The sequence below is a fragment of the Anabrus simplex genome, chromosome 8 (genome assembly GCF_040414725.1).
Source record: "Anabrus simplex isolate iqAnaSimp1 chromosome 8, ASM4041472v1, whole genome shotgun sequence".
NCBI lineage: Eukaryota > Metazoa > Arthropoda > Insecta > Orthoptera > Tettigoniidae > Anabrus > Anabrus simplex.
This window is the reverse complement of record NC_090272.1, coordinates 124,771,756-124,793,871: the sequence shown is the minus strand read 5'-3', so window position 1 is coordinate 124,793,871 and position 22,116 is coordinate 124,771,756. Positions and strand designations below refer to the sequence as shown.

General features: G+C 38.9%; 1 protein-coding gene across 3 annotated transcripts in view; it reads right to left on the bottom strand.

Annotated features, from left to right (window-relative positions):
• Positions 1 to 22,116, bottom strand: part of DppIII (dipeptidyl peptidase 3) — a 200,010-nt gene that overhangs the window by 108,000 nt on the left and 69,894 nt on the right. For all 3 annotated transcript variants that reach the window (XM_068228838.1, XM_067152443.2, XM_068228837.1), the window contains exon 9: positions 6,039 to 6,181. In XM_068228838.1, coding sequence (XP_068084939.1) covers positions 6,039 to 6,181 — 143 coding nt within the window. The remainder of the gene's footprint in view (positions 1 to 6,038; positions 6,182 to 22,116) is intronic.

Genomic DNA, 22,116 nt, shown 5'->3' with positions numbered 1-22,116 from the left:
ATGCCTGTCCATGAACTACAAGCTGGAGAAGCTAGAAGTCCTAGAAAGAAGAATCCTCAGAAAAATTATGGGAGCTGTCCAAACTGAAAGCGTATGGAAACTTCGGAGTAACAACGAAGTTTACCAGAAGGTGGAAAGAATCTCAGAGACCATGAAGAAAAGGAGGCTGGCGTTTCTTGGACATCTATACAGAATGAACACAAACAGACTTACCAAACAGATATTTGATTACTTCTGGAGAAAAAAGACCACTACAGCATGGATTAAGGAAACGAAGAAGGATATGGAAAGGTTAAGCATCCTGGAAGACCAGCTGTTAGAAAGGAATCCGTTTAGGAACACACTGAAGAATTTGGAAGGTGTTCAAGCCGCAGGAAGAACTAGGAAGACCGGAAGAGCCTGGACAGATGAACAACGGAAGCAGGCCAGCGAACGCATGAAGGAGTATTGGACACAGAGAAAACTCCAGACGAAGAGAAAGAAATGAAGTTGTAGCGTGATCCTTAGTGGTCCATTCGCTTGTAAAAAAAAAATTAAAAAAAATTAAAAAAAAGAAAAATAATAATAATAATAATAATAATAATAATAATAATAATAATAATATTGGCTTTACGTCCTACTATCTACTTTTAGGGTTTTCGAAGACGCTGAGGTGCCGGAATTTAGTCCCGCAGGAGTTCTTTTGCATGCCCGTAAATCTACTGACAAAAGGCCGGCGTATTTGAACACCTTCAAACACCACCGGTGTGAGCCAGAATTGAACCTGCCAAGTTACGGTCAGAAAGCTGGCCAGCGCCTCAACTGTCTAGGTCACATAGTTCGGCGAGAAAAATCTCTGTGTCATCAGCTCATAGACAATAGGCGTAGTGAACAAGCGAATGCGAGAAATATAGTGTCCTAATTTAGGTTTCTGTACAATCCCCTGCGGCAACAGTATGGTGATGAGAAGCATTATTTCGTCCTTATTTGTTTTGTTTTCCGCAAAACCTCTCCCTTTACATCAAGATGGAATTTTGGATCAAAACGGGACCTTCTTTGTCCATTTTCAGTATAAGTTGACGAAAAACTTGCACTGGTTGAATTGCAATCAGTATTGTCACCACTGTCACTGTCATTGTCGCTACTTGAACTGGAAGCAAACTCGTGCAATCTCTTTTGCGACTGCTGAACATTTGCATTAGCTGGCCACGAACTCTGTAAATTCGAGCCTGCAGTACTTATTCCAGGTATGTTCCTGTCACTTACGAATTCTCCTTCGGCAGAACTTACTCCACTAATATCACTATTCTCGCCATTAAATTCCAACATTTCCTTTATCATGACCCGTAAATGGAGACAGGCAATTCCTTTCAGACATTTTAGCGGAAAAAATGTAATAATAAAATAAAAAAAAGGATCGAAAAGAACCCTCATCTCTACAATTTGGACGAAATCATGAATTGTGCCTGTATTACGGACGCGTATGGTAATAAATGTGCAACTCGCGGTAAACATACACTCCAGTCGTGAAGGAAAAAGTCAAGACTGGGGATAATAAATCAGGTCACAGATCTAAAATGTCATCAGAGAGGTCTGTTCAGTATTATAATCTCTAAAAATCCCTTCTACAGCAATATTATTACATGGAAGGGACGATTAGGTGATGAGCTAAAGCTTCAGCGCAAAGCTATTAGGCCTTAGGTCGTTCTTGCTCGGATGTAAGCTGCGTTCTTTATGATGCAACTCGTGGATGAAACATTGGTATTGGGAGAACATAGACACAGATATGTCTTATGGCGACGATGGGACAGGAAAGGGCTAGGAGTGGAAAGGAAGCGGCCATGGCCTTAATTAAGGTACAGCCCCAGCATTTGCCTGGTGTGAAAATGGGAAACCACGGAAAACCATCTTCAGGACTGCCGACAGTGGGATTCGAACCTACTATCTCCCGAATACTGGATACTGGCCGCACTTAAGCGACTGCAGCTATCGAGCTCGGTAACATTTGTATCAAGGGAAATAAGCAGGTGATAAGGTTCTGGAATAAAAAAAAGGTTATCGATGCTTTGATAGACCTAAATAAGAACAAGGCACCTGGAATTGATGGCATATCCTCAGAATTAATGACAGCATTAGGAAAAATCAGCATGGCGAGGTTATTCCATTTAGTATGATGTATGATACAGGAGGAGGTTATGTTTGCCAACGATTTATCCAAGAGCATTATTTGAATAATGTAAATGCACCTTGTTGGATACATTTCCATGGCATTTGAAAGGTTTAAACTACGAATCAAGGCGATTGTATATATTATTGGGTTTTGGAATACTTTGTGATGTGTCAAGGGTTGCATTTCTCAATTATGAGTTGGTGGTTAATTCAAAATCACGGAATTCAAAGTCTGATTTTTGCATCCCAGCGACTTCGAATTAACAAGGTTTTACTGCATCTGGATTTAGAATTTGGATAATTATGGTTCATCTTGTTCAGTCTTGCAATTTGGTCGTAAAGCGGTTGGCATTCTTAGTATACCCACTGTAAATAGGCATGACACTAAGAGGGTTAAGCACCAACATGTCAGATGAGCTACTGTTGTGTGATCCAAACAACTATAGCAAAGACTGGGTTGGGACTGACGCTCCCTGCAGCTGTAGGCCAACACGCAATCGGCTCTGGGATGTGAAATTAAGTTCTCTACCAAATCCTTACCTAGGCCAGTTGTCACTGGCCCGTCATGTGCGTAACATGGCCAGGAATGCTAATTTAAATTTCTTATGGTGGGAGTTACGAACGTACTTAACACTTGGTTACACGCACAAAAATTATAACATAGTTACAAGTGTAGCGGGGATTCCATCACCTTATATAAATTGTTAAATTTGTGTTCTTTTAGAAGCTTTATTTGTCTTATCCTTTCTAGATAAATATCACAGTGTTATTGTTTTATATTGGTCCTGTTCTATTTTCGCTGTTAATTACAGTGTGACAGAGAAACTATATAAATCTTATCATCTAATTTTCTTGCTGATGGTCTGGTGTTTACTATGACGTCGTTCCACGCATTGGCGGTGTTTCCCCGCCATTGTGATTTTTACTGTAAGTAGGATTCCATTAATCTGCATGTCATCAAAACGTTCTCTTATGCGTTGTTGCTCTTTCTCAAATTCCATGCTCTACCAAACAATAAATGAACACTAACGAAACAGAGAACACAACAACGCTAATACTGTTACACGCGAAGGCGGCAAATCCCTGCCCCAAACAATGAAAAAATCAATCCACTCTTACACTGTAACTAGGTGACTCTTAGAAAGGTCCCGCAGGGAATTACATTCCCACCTTGTACAAATTGTGTGCGCAAAGGATGTCCTAGAGTACCACGGTTCCACATGTCACACAACTGCTGAAATAGCAACATTTCCTATCTGGCGGTGATTCCCTGCCAGCATGTGTAATCAAGTGTTAAGAGTGACATAAATGTGCTATCCAGGTTTCTTTAACATGTATTTAATAGGACATGGCCTGGGACTTTTGGAATAAGGGTGTAATAACCATGGAAACACGCTAGAGAGTCCTAACTTTGCCACTACAAATAAAGGCAAATAATAATAATAATAATAATAATAATAATAATAATAATAATAATAATAATAATAATAATAATAATAATAATAATAATAATAATAATAATAATAATAATAATAATAATAATAATAATAATAATAATAATAATAATAATAATAATAATAATAATAATAATAATAATAATAATAATAATAATAATAATAATAATAATAATAATAATAATAATAATAATAATAATAATAATAATAATAATAATAATAATAATAATAATAATAATAATAATAATAATAATAATAATAATAATAATAATAATAATAATAATAATAATAATAATAATAATAATAATAATAATAATAATAATAATAATAATAATAATAATAATAATAATAATAATAATAATAATAATAATAATAATAATAATAATAATAATAATAATAATAATAATAATAATAATAATAATAATAATAATAATAATAATAATAATAATAATAATAATAATAATAATAATAATAATAATAATAATAATAATAATAATAATAATAATAATAATAATAATAATAATAATAATAATAATAATAATAATAATAATAATAATAATAATAATAATAATAATAGAGAGGAGCGTCTTAACCAATTTTGACTGTATTTACTGCCATATACTGTGCCCAAGGCCCAAGCACCACACAGACTTGGTTTTCTTAACTAATATATCATCAGATGCTGGAAAAAAGCCCACGTCTCTCCTGGTAAACATGAGGAAGTGTTACAGTTCCTTATACGATATGGGATCACTGCCCTTGCCGGCTAGAATAGAAAGACTTGTTTTGAAAAGTAGCTTGTTCCTACAATGGCCTTGATTGTCTGAGTGATAGTGCTATAGAAATCCTGATAAACAGAACATAAGGCAAGACATACGAGAGTGTGCTGAGTACGCTTGATAAGTCATGAAAAAAGACTGGAAAACTATCGAGGAAAGAGATGCAGTGATATTGCGAAAGCTGCAATACGTCTCTCTGTTTATCCAAATGTTTATCACACAAAATAAAAATTTTCTTAATTTGTACACCAATCTCATTTTTCCTTTTAAATAGCATATTAATACTAATGTAACAAAGTTCGATGTGAATATGAAAAAAGATTTGAAATAAATGGAAAAAGATCAAAAGAGCAAAAACGTGATATATATGTCTAACTGTAAGAGTTAAGGTAAAGATCATACTGAGCCTGTGTGGAACCCTTTAAGAATAGTATCACTAACATTGAAACTATTTTTAATACATATAATGGTAACTACTGCAAATCAATCATCTGAACTGTTCATTTTCATTGACATAAAGAGCCTGAAAGATCCAGAGGTTCGAAACAGTGTCAGATATTCTAAACATCGGAATTGCAAATCTGGATATCAGATCGGAAATCAAAGTAGATGAAACGTGGATTGAGCTTAAGAAAGTAATTCAAGAAACTGCAATCGAAAAAGAACCGAAGGCAACTACTCAGACCATTCACCCAAGGAGCTGGATGACTATGGATCGTGTCTATCCCTATATCTTACCTTAACTTTAACAAGAGTGAGTAACGAGAGCAGGCTGCTCTCTGCAAATGAAATATAGGTTGCTAATGTAAGACAAGTGAAGTAGCAGGAGATTTTAATGACAATTCTCATTATGCATAAGAAGGAAGAGGAGGAGGACCTGCTGCAAAGTCATGATGAATAAAGTTAAGACTAGCAGTTTCCCGCTGGCTCCGCTCGCAATGTACAAAGTATGGTGTTGTTCGTTACTATCCTCACGGATGTATTTGCAAAGTTTTGAGTTAATGAAATAAAACACATGATCTGCTGTGGTAAAAGAATGTAATATTATGTCAACAAAACACTTGAAAATACATCACACAAAGAAATTGAATTAACGTTCCTTGGAACAACACTACGTGTCGAACTGTTAAAAAGTCCTTCAAAGATCTTCGTTATGGAGACAAATGTACTCATAACTTTTCTCAGAATCTACCAATTCAAGTAGTTATTACCTCAGAAGAAAGCGCTTGATCCACCGAGTGGTTTTAGACCAAACCGAACTGCATACCTCAATTAGAACGAAAGATATGATTGCTTCAATGAGAAAAAATGTTGAAGAAATGAGACGTCAAATTGAATGTGTAATCGTAACTTTCCTCAGAATCAACCAATTTGAATAGTTAAAGAGCTGAAATGAAAGAGCTTGATCCACTGAGTGTTCTTAGGCCAAAACGAACTCTGTACCTCAATTAGAACCAAAGATATGATTGCTTCAAAGAGACAAAAAAAAAAGTTAATTGATTTATAGTACCTGATGACAAATCTGTGCATGAATACCTTTCAGTTTTAAAAAAATTAAGGAAATCGACCAGATACAATGGCCGGACTGACTGACCTTAATTTTCATAATGTTTTTTAATATATATAGATTATATCCACTGTTACCTCAAAAGCTTACCTCAAAGGCTGGTACTCTGTATTTTGTTAGGAGTTCTTGGTCCTCTTGAGATAAGAAAGGCAGAACCACCTCCTTATAATTAGCAGGAATGACATTACCCAAGGATACATTCTTGAAGCCTTCACTCTGCCGAATTTCATCATCTGTAAGAATTTTAGTAATAATTTATCAACAGAATACAAGAAACTTAACTTGCTACTGAAACCTTCAGAACAAAATGGATTAACCTCTCTGAACGAACTGGATAATATACAGTATATGTACACTTAAAAATTTACGATAATTTAGAAGAAATTTACAATTATTTATATTATATACACATTTAATGAAAAGCAAACAAAGCAATTGTACAAATATCCATCATATAGGCATTCGCTTGCTGGTAAGTACAGAATCTATCTTCCAAGTGTGCCAAGATTGCTGATTATGGGTTCTTAGATGGCAGAAGAGACCAATTCTTAAACCATAAGCGCTGCTGCAATGTTGGCACATCAAATTTACCAAAGTTCCTAGTTGCTGAAGAGTCTGGCAGACATCTCTTCTATTACTTTCTCATTCTTCTCTTCGATCTCTTACATCGGACTCGTGCCTTAGTTGCTGTAGTTCCAATATGCTGAACAACCTCATGGACAATACATCGCCACATCGGTCAATCAGACACTGCATCTTCCCACTAACCAATATTATACTTTAATATGTTGTATCACTTTTGCTGTCCTCACTGATTATGTCAACCATCCTCCCATTGAGACAACACTTGCTTTGAAATGCTTATGTCAACCATGCAAGCAACATGGCTGGCTCATTAAGGTTGATGTTTGATAATCATCACTTCAATGCTCTGGCTGATGCTGAAACTGAATGTCTGACAATAGTCCTGCCATTTCACCTTATGTAGTATTTACCCAGACATTTAAGTGTCTTCTGTAAGTAGTCCAAGTCTTGCATCTGTTAGTATTGATGCCACTATGGCATTGTAAACATATAGCTTGGTTAGTTACTGACATCATGGTTGTCAAGAAACCTTTTAAAGAAATTACCAAATGCTACTATATACGATACTTAATTTCAGTGTCTGTGGTAGCATTTGTCGAAAGGTGGCTGCCAAGTTTGCGATATTGTGCAGCGTCTCACCACTGATCATGATGAAAGGAGCTACCTTGTTGGAGTTTGGTACATGTTAGTAAAGAACTTGAGTTTTGTTTACATTAAATACAAAATTATTATTATGATATGCCTAGCTAAATGCATTCAAAATAATTTGAAATTCATCCTCTATATATATGATAGCTGAAACTGAAATCTATACACTATTTCTTCACCTGGAGGAAGATTTCTTCTCAGCAGGATACAGTATAATGACCATAATTATCATGCAGTTAGCAAATAGCAATTCCACATTCCTGCTTCACACATGTTGTGATCTGAAAGTACACTCCAGGTCTGCTGCTGCTGCTGAGTGCAGAAGCACTTGTGTTGTCCAATGTATTTCGGCGGGCAGGCACACAACTAACGCTAGGCCCCTCCAAAGAGCTTTCACAATATCTATAAGTCACCTGTTAAGAGGCCATATTGATTGTGCTTCAGATCATAGACAGGAAGCTATCAGGAAGGTATCCAATTCTTCTCACAGATAAGTAAATATCACTGCTATCATTGAATACTTTCCACTGCATTACAAAAAGTATAACACTGGGTGAGTTGGTCGTGCGGTTAGGAGTGCGCAGCTGTGAGCTTGCACCCGGGAAATAGTGGGTTCGAATCCCACTGTCGGCAGCCCTGAAGATGGTAACTTATTTATTCCTCTGTACAGAATAACATCTGTAAAAAGCCTTATCTCTGATTCCACTTCTTTACACTATCATTGATATATATACGAAAACAAAGGTCCAGTAATACTGCCTTGAGGAATTCCCCTCATAATTATTACAGGGACAGATAAAGCTTTGCCTACTCTAATTCTCTGAGTTCTATTTTCTAGAAATATAGCCACCCATTCAGTCACTCCTTTTTCTAGCCCAATTGCACTCATTTTTGCCAGTAGTCTCCCATGATCTACCCTATCAAATGCCTTAGATAGGTCAATCACGATGCAGTCCATTTGACCTCCTGTATCAAGCATATCTGCTATATCTTTCTGGAATCCTACAAGTTGAGCTTCAGTGGAATAACCTTTTCTAAACTCAAACTGCCTTCTATCAAACCAGTTATTAATTTTGCAAACAGGTCTAACATAATCAGAAAGAATGCTTTTCCAAAGCTTGTATGCAATGCATGTCAAACTGACTGACCCGTAATTTTCAGCTTTATGCCTATCACCCTTTCCTTTATACACAGGGGCTACCATAGCAACTCTCCATTCATTTGGTACAGCTCTTTCATGCAAACAATAATCAAACAAGTACTGTACTTCAGTTATGGTACTATATCCCACCCCACTGTCTTTAGTATATCCCCCTAAACCTTATCAATTCCAGATGCTTTTCTAGTTTTCAACTTTTATATCCTACTGTAAATGTCATTGTTATCAGAGGTAAATTTTTAATTCTTCTTTAGGGTTAGTCACCTCCTCTATCTGGACATTATCCTTGTAAACTACAATCTTTACATACTGCTGACTGAATACTTCTGCCTTTTGAAGATCTTCGCATACACACTCCACCTTGTTCATTAATGATTCCTGGAATGTTTTTCTTGGAACCTGTTTATGCCTTAATGTACCTATACATACTCTCTGATTTTTCACTAAAATTTAAATGACCGCCAATTATGCTTGCCATCATGTTATCCTTAGCTGACTTCTTTGCTAGATTCAATTTCCTAGTAAGTTCCTTCAATTTCTCCTTACTTCCACAGCCATTTCTAACTCTATTTCTTTCCAACCTGCATCTCCTTCTTAGTCTCTTTACTTCTCTGTTATAATATAGTGGATCTTTACTATTCCTTATCACCTTTAAAGGTACAAACCTATTTTCACATTCCTCAACAATTGCTTTAAACCCATCCCAGAGTCTGTTAACATTTTTATTTACAGTTTTCCACTGGTCATAGTTACTTTTTTAAAACTCCCTCATTCCTGTTTTGTCAGCCATATGGTACTGTCTAATAGTCCTAAATTTAATATCTTCCTTTCTTTCACATTTATTTTTAACTACCACAAAAACAGCTTTGTGATCACTAATACCATCTATTACTTTGGTTTCTCTATTGAGCTCATCTGGTTTTACCAGCACCACATCCAGAATATTCTTCCCTCTAGGTGGTTCCATCACTTTATGAATCAGCTGCCCTTCCCATATTAACTTATTTGCCATTTGTTGGTCATGCTTCCTGTCGTTCACATTACCTTCCCAACTGACATTTGGTCAATTGAGATCATCTGCTACTATCTCACATAGATGATTATCTTATCAAATAATTCTGAATCAGCGTCAGCACTACCCTTTCCCAGTCTGTACACTCCAAAGACATTAAGTTGCCTATTATCTTTAGAGATGAGCCATACACTTTGAATTTCATGTTTGTCATCTTTAACATTCGTAGCTTACAAATTCTTCTTTCACCAGAATAAACACTCCACCTCCTACCATTCCTATCCTATCTCTACGATACACACTCCAGTTCTGTGAGAATATGTATGCATCCATTATATCATTCCTCAGCCATTATTCAACTCCTATTACAATATCTGGTAAGAATGTATGTTGGGTATTCGGCCCGAAAGCTGGTTTGATCCTCCACAGCTCCGCCAACAGCTGTCATAAATAGCCTAGGCATCACTGAAGAGGCTCCCACGCTGGTATCCTCATCTTGTCGCAATGTGGGAGCTTGCATGCCTAAGTGATCCTGAGAGCTATTCCGGCGGGAGCATAAGCTCCTGGTAGGGCCACCCAAGCTGGAAAGGTCAAAGGTGATAGGCCAGACTAAGAGGGATACCCTGGTCCTCCGGGTTGGGGGTTGATCATGGGACTAACAACGCTATATTGGAAGAATCAACTCGTTACGAAACTCATAGACAAGAATAGCCGGACTGATGATAATGGTAAACGACCCATGCGAGGAAATGGAAGATGCAAATGGAAATATGATATGTATATAGCAACCTGGAATGTACGAACCCTGAATAAACCAGGAGCCCTAAACAGTCTGAAACAAGAAATGGAGAAATATAATATTGGAATAGCAGCAATTGAGGAAGTCAGATGGAAAGGAAATTGTACTTTTAGAAGTGGTAGATATACAGTGCTGCATAGTGGTGGAGCCAGGGGTACAATAGGTGCACAGGCTTCCTAGTGGATGACAGATATAAGTCAGCAGTTTTGAATTTTAAACCTGTAAATGAAAGAATATGCACGCTAAGGATGAAGGCCAATTTTTTCAATATCGCGCGCGCGCGCGCGCGTGTGTGTGTGTGTGTGTGTGTGTGTGTGTGCGCGTGCGTGTGCACCTACAGAAGAGGCTGAGGATGAAGATAAAGATATGTTGTATGGACAATTGGAACAAGAAATAGAATGCATCTCAAGACAAGATGTAAAAATCATACTAGGAGATTTCAACACTAAAGTGGGTAAAGATGAAGCCTATAGGGAGACAGTTGGGAGGGAAAGTTTGCATGATGAGTCAAATGATAATGGACAGAGGCTAATTGATTTTGCCATGGGAAACTCGATGGTGGTGAAGAGTACATGGTTTCAGAGAAAGAATATACGGAAAGCCACTTGGTGTTCACCAGATGGTGTTTCCTTTAATCAAATAGACCCTGTAGTAATCGATAGGAGACATGCATCTGATATACTACAAGTTGACAGTTGTAGGGGAGCTGATTGTGATTCGGACCATTACTTGGTACGGGTAAAATACAGGCAATGTATTGCAACTTACAGATCTCCTAAGAAAGGGAAAGCTCCAAGGAGATATATGGTCTCAAAATTGAAAGATAACGAAACTGCGCAGCTATACGAATCCAGGATGGAGAAGAAATTGGAGGCTAAACAACAAAGCTGGGCAGTGGAAAACATCGAAGGAAAGTGGACTTTATTGAGGGATGCATTGCAGGAAACTGCGGATGAAGTACTAGGAGTGGAAGCAAAGACTGAAAGGCAAGGATGGTTTGATGATGATTGTAGAAGAGCAATTGAGGAGAGAAATGAAGCAAGGAAGAAAATGTTTAGCAGGAAAACAAGAACATATGTAGAAGAATTTAGGAAGAAGAGGAAAGAGGCAGACAGAATTTGTAGGAGAAAGAAGAGAGAGGCAGAGAGGAAATGGATTACAGATTTCGAGGAACAATATGATATGCAAGAAGTACAGAAGTTCTATGGGAAAATAAAGGACTTACAGAAAGGTTTTCAACCACATGCTGTATTCTGTAGAGATAAAGAAGGAAACATGATTGGGGGAAGAGACCGGATTCTTGACCGATGGGCGGAATACTTTAGTGAACTGTTGAATATGGCTGCAGAGACGGTAAGATTGGAAGAAGAGGAAGAAGAGGATGGGCAGCCTTGGCAAGATCCTAGCCAAGATTTAAAACCAGTGCCTGTACCATCTATAGAAGAAGTGAGGACAGCAATTAAGTACTTGAAGAATAATAAGGCTCCAGGAAGTGATAACATCTCAGCTGAGATGATTAAATACGGGGGTGAACAGTTGACGCAACTTGTTCACCAATTAATTGTGGAAGTTTGGGAAACAGAACAAATGCCAGAGCACTGGAGCTTAGCAATTATTTGCCCGATTCATAAGAAGAAAGATAAATAAATTGTGAAAATTATAGAGGTATATCTTTGCTTAGTGTGGTCTATAAGGTCTTAACCAAGATTTTGTCTATGAGACTCACTCCACAGGTTGAGCAGATTCTAGGAGACTACCAAAGTGGCTTTTGACAGGGTAGATCAACAGCAGATCACATCTTCACTGTCAGGCAAATAATGGAGAAATGCTGTGAATATAATGTGGATGTGCATCAGCTGTTTGTGGATTTTCGGCAGGCTTATGATAGTGTGAAAAGGAGGAAACTATATCAAACAATGATGGACATGGAGTTCCCAACTAAATTGATAAGACTGGTACAAATGACCCTAACGGGTACTAAATGCATGGTTAAAATAGAAGTAAATCTTACTAAAGAGTTTGAAGTAAACCAAGGTTTGCGGCAAGGGGATGTGTTATCTACCCTACTCTTCAATGTGGTTTTGGAGCATGTGATGAGAAAGGTGGAGGTCAGTAATTCAGGCGGTACGCTGTTCAACCGTGTAACACAGAACCTGGCGAATGTTGATATGCTTTCTAGAAGATTGAAAGACCTAGAGGAAGGACTGGATAGATTAGAAAAGGAAGGAGGAGAAATGGGACTAAGAGTGAATAATGCCAAAACTCATTGTCTGTTTGCATCTAGGAGGACCATAGTTAGGGAAGACAAGTGCATACAATTGAATGGGATTAACTATGAGAGATGTGAAAAGTTTAAGTATTTAGGAGTGCTGGTGACAAAAGATAATGACATGAAAGAGGAAATAAAAGTGAGGATTGCTGCAGGCAGTAACGCTTACTTAGCTTTACTGAAAGTGTTTAGATCACGCAGCCTTGGTAAAAGATTAAAGTTGACATTCTATCGAACAGTATTACGACCAGTGGTAACTTATGGTTCTGAAACATGGACAATGACCAACGCAGATGAAGAGCTGTTGAACAGATGGGACAGAAAAATACTGAGAAAGATTTTTGGCCCAGTGAAGGAAGGGAAATTTTGGAGAATAAGGAAAAACAAGGAATTGGAAGAACTCTATGGACATCCAAGTATCGTAACCGAAATAAAAAGCAACAGATTAAGGTGGTTGGGACACGTGGAGAGAATGCCGGATAATAGGGCTATCAAGAAGATCTACAAAGGAAATCCAGGTGGTAGAAGATGGAAAGGAAGACCTCGGAAAAGATGGCTGGATGAGGTGGAGGAGGATTTAAGAAAGATGGGAATAAGAAGATGGAGGAGGCATGCAGAAGATCATGAAAATTGGGCTAGAATCGTCAGAGAGGCCAAGGCCCTACTAGGGCTGTAGCGCCGAGGAGTAAGTAAGTATTACTGAAGAGGCGTACTAGGGAAATGAGGAGTGAGGTGGTTTCCCATTGCTTTCTTCACTGAGCCAGAAGTTGCCATTACATATCAGTTTGCCAAGCCCACTGAAATGCATGCACTAACTGACCCTATGAGCGATATTTTCACACCATTCATAATAGGGGCTGGCTGCAAAAGGAATGGTATTACCAGCATCACTCATACCTCAGTCACTTTCATACTGTCAAAGCCAAGGATAAGACTGAGACAGGTCAATGAAAGTAACAAATTTATTCTAGCCCATACCAAAAGACATAGTGCACTGTAAACACTACATCTCACCAGCAAAGGCATCTGGTAAGTATATATCTATTAAATTACTTAATTCAATTCCTTTCTTTACAATACTTCTACAGTTCAGCACGAACATTTTTATGTCATCCCTACTTGACTTCCAGTTCCCTGTACCGTTAACACCGCTCCCTAGGCTACCCTGTTTCCCTGAATGTACCTCCCTATAACCCTTCTAAACAAATTTCCTAACTAATGTGTACATCTGCGGTTTAAGTGAAGGCCATCTGAGCGCAGATCCCTATCTCTTACCCACCCATTAGGATCTAGAAATCTCACTCCCAGTTTCCCACATACCCACTCCATAGTCTCATTTAAATCCCCAATCCCCTTCCAGTCAGTATCCCTCCTACACAGTATTCCACTGATAACAATATGCGCTTCCTTAAACTTCATTCACCCGTGGTACATTTACCAGATCCCACACATCTCCAACTATGTTGGTACTTATACCTGCTTGCTTACGTTGTTGGTACCAATGTGAAACACTACCACCTTCTCCTTTCCTTCCTCCTTCTCTTCTACTTTCCTCAACATCTGTCTTAACCTCATTCCTGGATAACACTCTACTCTGGTTCCATTTCCTCCAGATACTTTCCCACATGTCTAACAATTGAATCTCCCATGACCAGAGCCTCAACCATACCCACCTTATTTGATCCCCTCGCCTCCTGGTCAGCCCTATCTTTCCTGACAGCTGCAGAAGCTACTTCCTCCTCCCTTTTCTCCCTCCCACTATCCACTACTCTACATTTCTCTTTCCTACCTTTTCCCTTCCTCCTACTTAACACTTCTCACCAACAGTTCCCAGTTCCTCATCTTCCCTCGGTTGTTCTACCTGCAGTGACTCATACTGATTTCTCACAGATACCTGTCCTGAATTCTGATCCTGAATGGAGCCCTTAGCCTGCAATCTCCTTCCCCTTAAAACATTAGACTATCAGTAGATGAGTTTGAGTGGTGTCTTTAAAAGTAGGAAAGATCACAATATGAAGATAAAGCTGGAGTTCAAGAGGTCAAATTGGGGCAAATATTCATTTATAGGAAGGGGAGTTAGGGATTGGAATAACATACCAAGGCAGATGTTCAATAAATTTCCAATTTCTTTGCAATCATTTAAGAAAAGGCTAGAAAAACAACAGATAGAGAATCTGCCACCTGGGCGACTGCCCGAAATGCAGATCAGTAGTGACTGACTACTCCTGGTTATCTATGGTTTCCCCATTTTCACACCAGGCAAATGCTTGGGCTGTTCCTTAATTAAGGCCACGGCCGCTTCCTTTCCACTCCTCGGCCTCTCCTGTCCCATCATCGCCATAAGACCTAACTGTTTCAGTGCGACGTAAAACATATTGTGAAAAAACATGTTTAACGTATTTTGTCACCAGCTGAGGACACCTACAACTCTTCTGCTACCAAATTACTCATTTTGTGTCTTCTGCATTAACATGTTTACAAAAGTTAGCAGTTTTATCAGTAACTCTTTTATAAATCAATACTGGGATAAATAATACAAGATACACGTGAATTATTTTATTTTTTATTTTTTTGCTAGTTGCTTTACGTCGCACCGACAAAGATAGGTCTTATGGCGACGATGGGATGGGAAAGGGCTAGGAAAGGGAAGAAAGCGGCCGTGGCCTTAATTAAGGTACAGCCCCAGCATTTGCCTGGTGTGAAAATGGGAAACCACAGAAAACCATTTTCAGGGCTGCCGACAGTGGGGTTCGAACCTACCATCTCCCGAATACTGGATACTAGCCGCACTTAAGCGACTGCAGCTATCGAGCTTGGAACACATGAATTAATAATCATCTTCTTTACAAGTAGCTCTTTATGACTTAACATGTAAGATATACACTATATCAATGAGTTAACAGAGCCTAATTCTGACTACCAGCTCACAGCACTCGACATCACCACTGAAGAATATCTAGTTCAGTTCCATATCCTGTTACACAGTTTTCCACCAAGTACATCATTATCTGCTCCTCTCCATTATAACAACACACACAGTACTTCCACAAAATTTCTACATTTTCATTTTGTAGTCATAACTACCACAATCTGCTTAAATATGATCAAGTTCCTACAAGTCTTATGGTTGATGTTTGTTGTTTAAAGGAGCCTAACATCTAAGGTCATCAGCCCCAACTCTTATGGAAGAAAACAGGATCCCTTAGGTTTCCTTCTCAGGACCCTCATGAAGTGAACTATAGGGATCATTTTGACATCTTCCCTACTTTGTTGTTGTATCAAGTTTGCAGAATAAATTATTATGGTATGAGGAATTTAATCACATTTCTGTTAGATTCAATAGAGCTCTGTACAAGAGGATGTTTCTGCATTTTTCAGACTTGTTAAGTGTGTGTACCTTAGAATGACACAAAATCTTTAAATCCAATATACACTTGCCTTCTCTGGCAATCTGATCAATTAGAGGTGGTGTTTCTATTTTGTTCTGTAATTGCCCTTGCTGTACACCTTGCAGTGCTTCCTCAGTGTCATCGAATTTATGAAGTTCATAGTTTACAGTGCCATATATGACAGATCTTGCATTTCTTATTTGATAACTTAACGTCTGAAAGAATTAATAAAATTAATTTACTTGTACTTTTAATTTTGTATATTAAAATCAACCTTTCTCATAGTGTCAATATACAGTATAATTTGTACTTCTCTCTGACCTAGTCTACCATACGTGACAGGATCTCTTAATAAGTATTTGTGTTTTCTATTTCAAGCCCGGCCCGCGGTGTAGGGGTAGCATGCCTGACTCTTACCCGGAGGCCCTGGGTTCGATTCCCGGCCAGGTCAGGGATTTTTACCTGCACCTGAGGGCTGGTTCGAGGTCCACTCAGCCTACATGATTACAATTGAGGAGCCATCTGACGGTGAGATGGCGGCCCCGGTCTAGAAAACCAAGAATAACGGCTGAGAGGATCCGTCATGCTGACCACACGACACCTCAATTTGCAGGCCTGTGGGCTGAGCAGCGGTCGCTTGGTAGGCCATAGCCTTTCACGGCTGCTGCCACATGGGGTTTGGTTTGGTTTGGTTTGGTTTTCTATTTCATGCCTTTGTTGGTTAGATTTAGTACTTACAGTGCACTATGGCTTCTGGTATGGGCTAGATCAAATTTGTTGCTTTTATCTGCCTTAGTCTCATCCTTAACTCTGATGATACAAAAATGACTGAGGTATGATAGAAACACCATTACTTATGCAGCTAGTCCCTGTTATGAATGATGTGAAAATGTTGCTCATAGGGTTGGTTAGTCCGTGCACTTCAATGGGCTTGGCAGACTGATAAGAAAGCAACAAATTAACAAGGTGGATAAAACACGACTATACTGGAAATGTTTACCTACTCATACCCTTGTGATGCAGTGAGAAAAGCAGGTGCCAGATGGTAAATAGCCTCCATCACGATCTGAGCTAACATAACCAGTGATCATAAATTATAACTGTTAGGAACTGGGAATTCTAACATCTCATGTTGTTTCAAAAACAAAAACAAAAATTACTAGAATCAAAAAATCGTATGGATGAATAATAAAAAATTTAAGAACTGATTTCATATTCATTTTGTGAAAGAGGTTAGGATCTACTTAACTGACCACTACTCATCAAAGCAGTAATGCTAGTAGATAACAGATAGATGATAATAGATAATCCCACAGAGACAAAAGTGAATGTAACAATGACAACATTTATTTTAAGTTCCTTTCATTCTCTTCTGCAACCAATGGACTAAGATGTTATCGCTGCTGTAAAGAAAATAACTTTTAATATGGACTAAGTGAAAGATTATGGATAATCTGTTATTTACAATAAACTATGGAAGTCTATTTATTACTCATCATTAATTATAGCTACATAATCTAGCTATAAATACCGTCAATTTTTTAATATCTCGAATATGGTGAGAGAATTTTCAATTTCAATAGGCCATATACATTACACAACATTTGCACCAATCAGTCTTCAGCATTCACACATACCTGGAGTCTCCTTGGCCAGTCATCTATTGCAGAGTGGACAGTACCAATACGGAAATCTGGTACTACTGCCACCAAGGAATGCTTCAAATTTTCAAGTGTAAGGTGTCTTTTCTAGCAGACCACTCCCTCTAGCAGTGACCCTGGTTTGAAGTTCAGGGGAGTTAAGATTGGGGCTACCAGATGGTCACTCAGCAGTGGAGATCAAGTCTGGTACATTGGCTGCAACCACTGTCGAGCCATTCTTGCCTTATGAGCTGGAGTAGAATCTTGCCAGAAGGTCTAGGGCACATCTTTTAACACGGTGCAACTCAATTCCTTCGTGAAAGGGTCCAGATCAGTTTCCACATACACTGTGGCACTTGTTATTATGACATTTTCAAAAAAATGAAGCCTAGTATGGCCCTCACAGCTCACCTCCCACCAAACCATAACCGAGGAGGGGTGGTGACTCCTCTGGATCTTAGAAACTCCCTCAAGCTTCATGAGAACTTGTCGTCCGCATACACCCTGTCATTCTGGTGATATTTATTAAACTCGTGTCCTCATCCTGAGGTGGTGCAGCTCTTATCAGGCACACCCCCATTGGAGGTGAGCTGCATGTACCATTGCAACCACATACCAGCCCCCCTGCCATTCTTAAATTTCTGGCCATACCGGGAATCGAACCCGGGCCTCCAATGACAGCAGCTAATAGTACTAACCGTTACGCTACAAAGGCGGACATTCTGGTGATTAAAGCTCTCTTCAATGGTGAAGACTCTCTTGTTTACGATACAGTGTTTCTTCTTCTTCTTCTTCCGCTTTTCCCACACTTGTGGTGTCATGGGTGTGAACTGTGTCACACATGTGGATCTGGCCCTGTTTTACAGTTGGATGCCATTCCTGATGCCAACCATATTTGGAGGGATGTAATCACTATTGCGTGTTTCTGTGGTGGTTAGTAGTGTAGTGTGTTGTCTGAATATGAAGAGGAAAGTGTTGGGACAAACACAAACACCCAGTCCCCGGGCCATAAGAATTAATGAAAGGCCATTAAAATCCCCGACCCGGCCGGAAATTGAACCCGGGACCCTCTGAACCGAAGGTCTCAACGCTGACCATTCAACCAATGAGTCGGACTGTTTATGATACTGTGCATTCTGCGATAAATAACTGGCCAAAGATACTCTTCAGTCTGCGTGCATGCTAACACTGGAAAATGTGAAAACTGATCGGTGCAAATGGTGTGTAATATGTGTCTATAGCATACTAAAAGAATGAAAATTTTCCAACCACATTCCAGCTACAGTGAAACCTCGATTCTCAGTTTTTGGGGGGACCACAGGGAAAAACGTACAATATGGGAAAACGGAACTTCCGGGAACAAATTAAAACTATCATCAGTTTGGCTAAACATCACTATGATTAAATATGTATATAATTACTCTTACCAACACTACTGAAACAAACCAAACTACAGCCCTAATGGGCCTTGGCCTACCAAGTGATCGCTGCTCAGCTCGAAAGTCTGCAGATTACGAGGTGACGCATGGTCATTATCTCGATCGTTATTCCTGGCACTCTAGATAGGGGTCGCCATCTCACCATTAGATTAGCTTCTCAATTAACGATAATCACTTAGGCTGAATGAACCTAATACCAACCCTCATATCCAGGTAAAAATGCCTGACGTGGCTGGGAATCTAACCTGGGGCCTCCGGATGAGAGGCAGGCAGGCTAGACCATGCGGCCGGCTTCAAATATTAATTACATGAGATAATCTTGATACTTTACATTCAGTTTTACCAGGGAAACTTCGTCAGTTTCCCGTGAAAACTTTCTTCATGTTGGCAATTTGGTCAGCCAAGCTCATTGAAAAATTGAATAGGCCTAAATAATGCAAAGCCGAACAACAACTGATCGCGGGTACCGTAGTTTTTAATTCTCAATATAATAAAATAAAGCACATCGGATACAAAAGCACCCAACATGATGACGAAATCACTTCCTTTTTATCTTTTATTGTAATTCAACCACTGGTATACTGTTTGTAGTAAGTTTCTGGAAATCTTGTATCACTTAAAATTATGCCTAGATAGACTTTTAAAGGTTATGTTGAACTTGAGAATACGGTTTCAGATGTAAGTATAGATTCTCAAAAGTTCTCCAATGCATTATATATTCATTTCTGCCCGTCACTAATCATATGCAGATTGGAAAGAGAGAAAAAAATCATCAAAACTCCAGAAAATTTGGTTTATTTGTGACCTAGAGCTCAGCTGGAAAGTAAGTTTGCTGCACAAGCCAGTGGGAAATGGTACAAACTTTTAAATGTTACGCTGCGCAAATAAAAACACTGGTGTTTTTACAAGGACATTTTAACATAAAAATCTAAACATAAAAATCCATATACTAAATACAGTAATGGCTTCATATGTAGGATGCTACATTTCTTCTGGCCTCGAGAACATGATTGTATCCGATCATTTAAAAACTAGGTTCGTGTTAAAAAGAAGCATTTCGATTCCTGTCTGAAAACCCAGTGAGTAGGTGTAACTATAGTGCCCTGTGGAAAGTGCCAAAAACCTGTTCAGCAATACAATTGAAAAAAGTAAAAAATAAACATCTAACCCTGAACATAATGTAGATGTTTTACAAATACGAACATTTGATGAAACTCGTTCCGTCTTCAAGTACAACTGTCGAAATGCGCAACATCTCCTTCCAGTTGTGGCCAATCTCTGCTTTATGATTTCCGAGGATTCCCTAAATAATAACAGCTGAATGCGATGCTAAGATGATCCCTTATGCAAGTTCACTGTTGATCGCTTTCCCAGAACAGTACTTGCTCTAATTATCGCAATTACGGGACGTTAACATCACGATTCATAGGTATTTCGTAGCCGTCCGTTTGTGAGGTACTTTTTCTTGAAAATCACTTGATCGAGGATTTAGCATTGATGGGACTGAAATTTCTGGAAGGTTGATCTGGGAAATCGTTTCTTCGAGGAACGGATAATGTGGAATTTTTACAACATGATTTATTTGGGATGTTTGCGGGACCATATCCAGGAATGGATAATCGAGGTTCCACTGTATTCAAAGAACGGTTTGTGACAGTATTTATAGCTAGAATAAATAAATAAATAAATAAATAAATAAATGAATAAATAAATAAATAAATAAATAAATAAATAAATAAATAAATAAATAAATAATGGTTCATGTTTGTGGGTTACTGTAGTCGCGTCCTAGTTCGTGAACCATGGGCAACGGCTGAGTGGCCTAGTAAGTGGTCCTGAGAGTCGGGATACCAGTCGCTATGGAATGAGAGTGGGCATCTCGGACATATTCTGAGTCATAGCCATCCTTGTGCTCAGGCGGCTAGGACTATACAATTCACCGGTGGTCCATAACCCATTAGAGGAGAGATCCTCACTTGGACTATGTGCAAGTAGGGTAGCATCCTGCTTCATGAATTTACCGAGCTCAGAAAATTTTAAGCAAGCGTCGGACCTATGGGAGTAATAGAGTCCCACTCCCATTTGACAGATGAGGGACTCCTTGGAAACAACTTGGCGAACGAAATGGAATTCGTTGGGGAGCTATTAATGGGGCTTATGGAAGAAAGAAAATAGAACTGGCTGAGTCAGCAAAGAGGATGCATCTGGATGTGCTAGGAGTAACTGATATTCGGGTAAGGGGAGATAAAGAGAAAGAGATAGGAGATTATAAGTGGTACTTGACGGGTGTTAGAAAGGGAAGGGCAGAGTCTGGGGAAGGGCTCTTTATCAGGAATATCATTGCACGCAACATAGTTTCTGTTAGGCACGTAAATGAGCGAATGATGTGGGTAGATTTGTCAGTTGGAAGAATTAGGACAAGAATTGTGTCCGTGTATTCACCATGTGAGGGTGCAGATGAGGATGAAGTTGACAAGTTTTATGAAGCATTGAGTGACATCGTGGTCAGGGTCAACAGCAAGGGTAGAATAGTGCTAATGGGCGATTTCAATGCGAGAGTTGGGAATAGAACTGAAGGATACGAAAGGGTGATTGGTAAATGTGGGGAAGATATGGAAGCTAATGGGAATGGGAAGTGTTTGCTGGACTTCTGTGCTAGTATGGTTTTAGCTGTTACGAATACATTCTTCAAGCATAAGGCTATTCACCGCTACACATGGGAGGCTAGGGGTACCAGATCCATAATAGACTATATCTTAACAGACTTCGAATTCAGGAAATCTGTTAGGAATGTACGAGTTTTTTGTGGATTTTTCGATGATACAGACCACTATCTGATCTGTAGTGAACTAAGTATCTCTAGGCCGAGGGTAGAGAAAGTGAAATCTGTCTGCAAACGAATAAGGGTAGAAAATCTCCAGGACGAGGAAATTACACAGAAGTACATGGATATGATTAGTGAGAAGTTTCGAACAGTAGACAGTAAGCAGGTTCAGGATATAGAAAGTGAATGGGTGGCATAGAGGGATGCTGTAGTAGAAACAGCAAGGGAATGCCTAGGAACAACTGTGTGTAAGGATGGGAAAAGGCGAACATCTTGGTGGAATGATGAAGTGAAAGCAGCTTGTAACCGTAAAAAGAAGGCTTATCAGAAATGGCTCCAAACAAGGGCCGAGGCAGACAGGGATTTGTACGTAGATGAAAGAAACAGAGCAAAACTAATAGTTG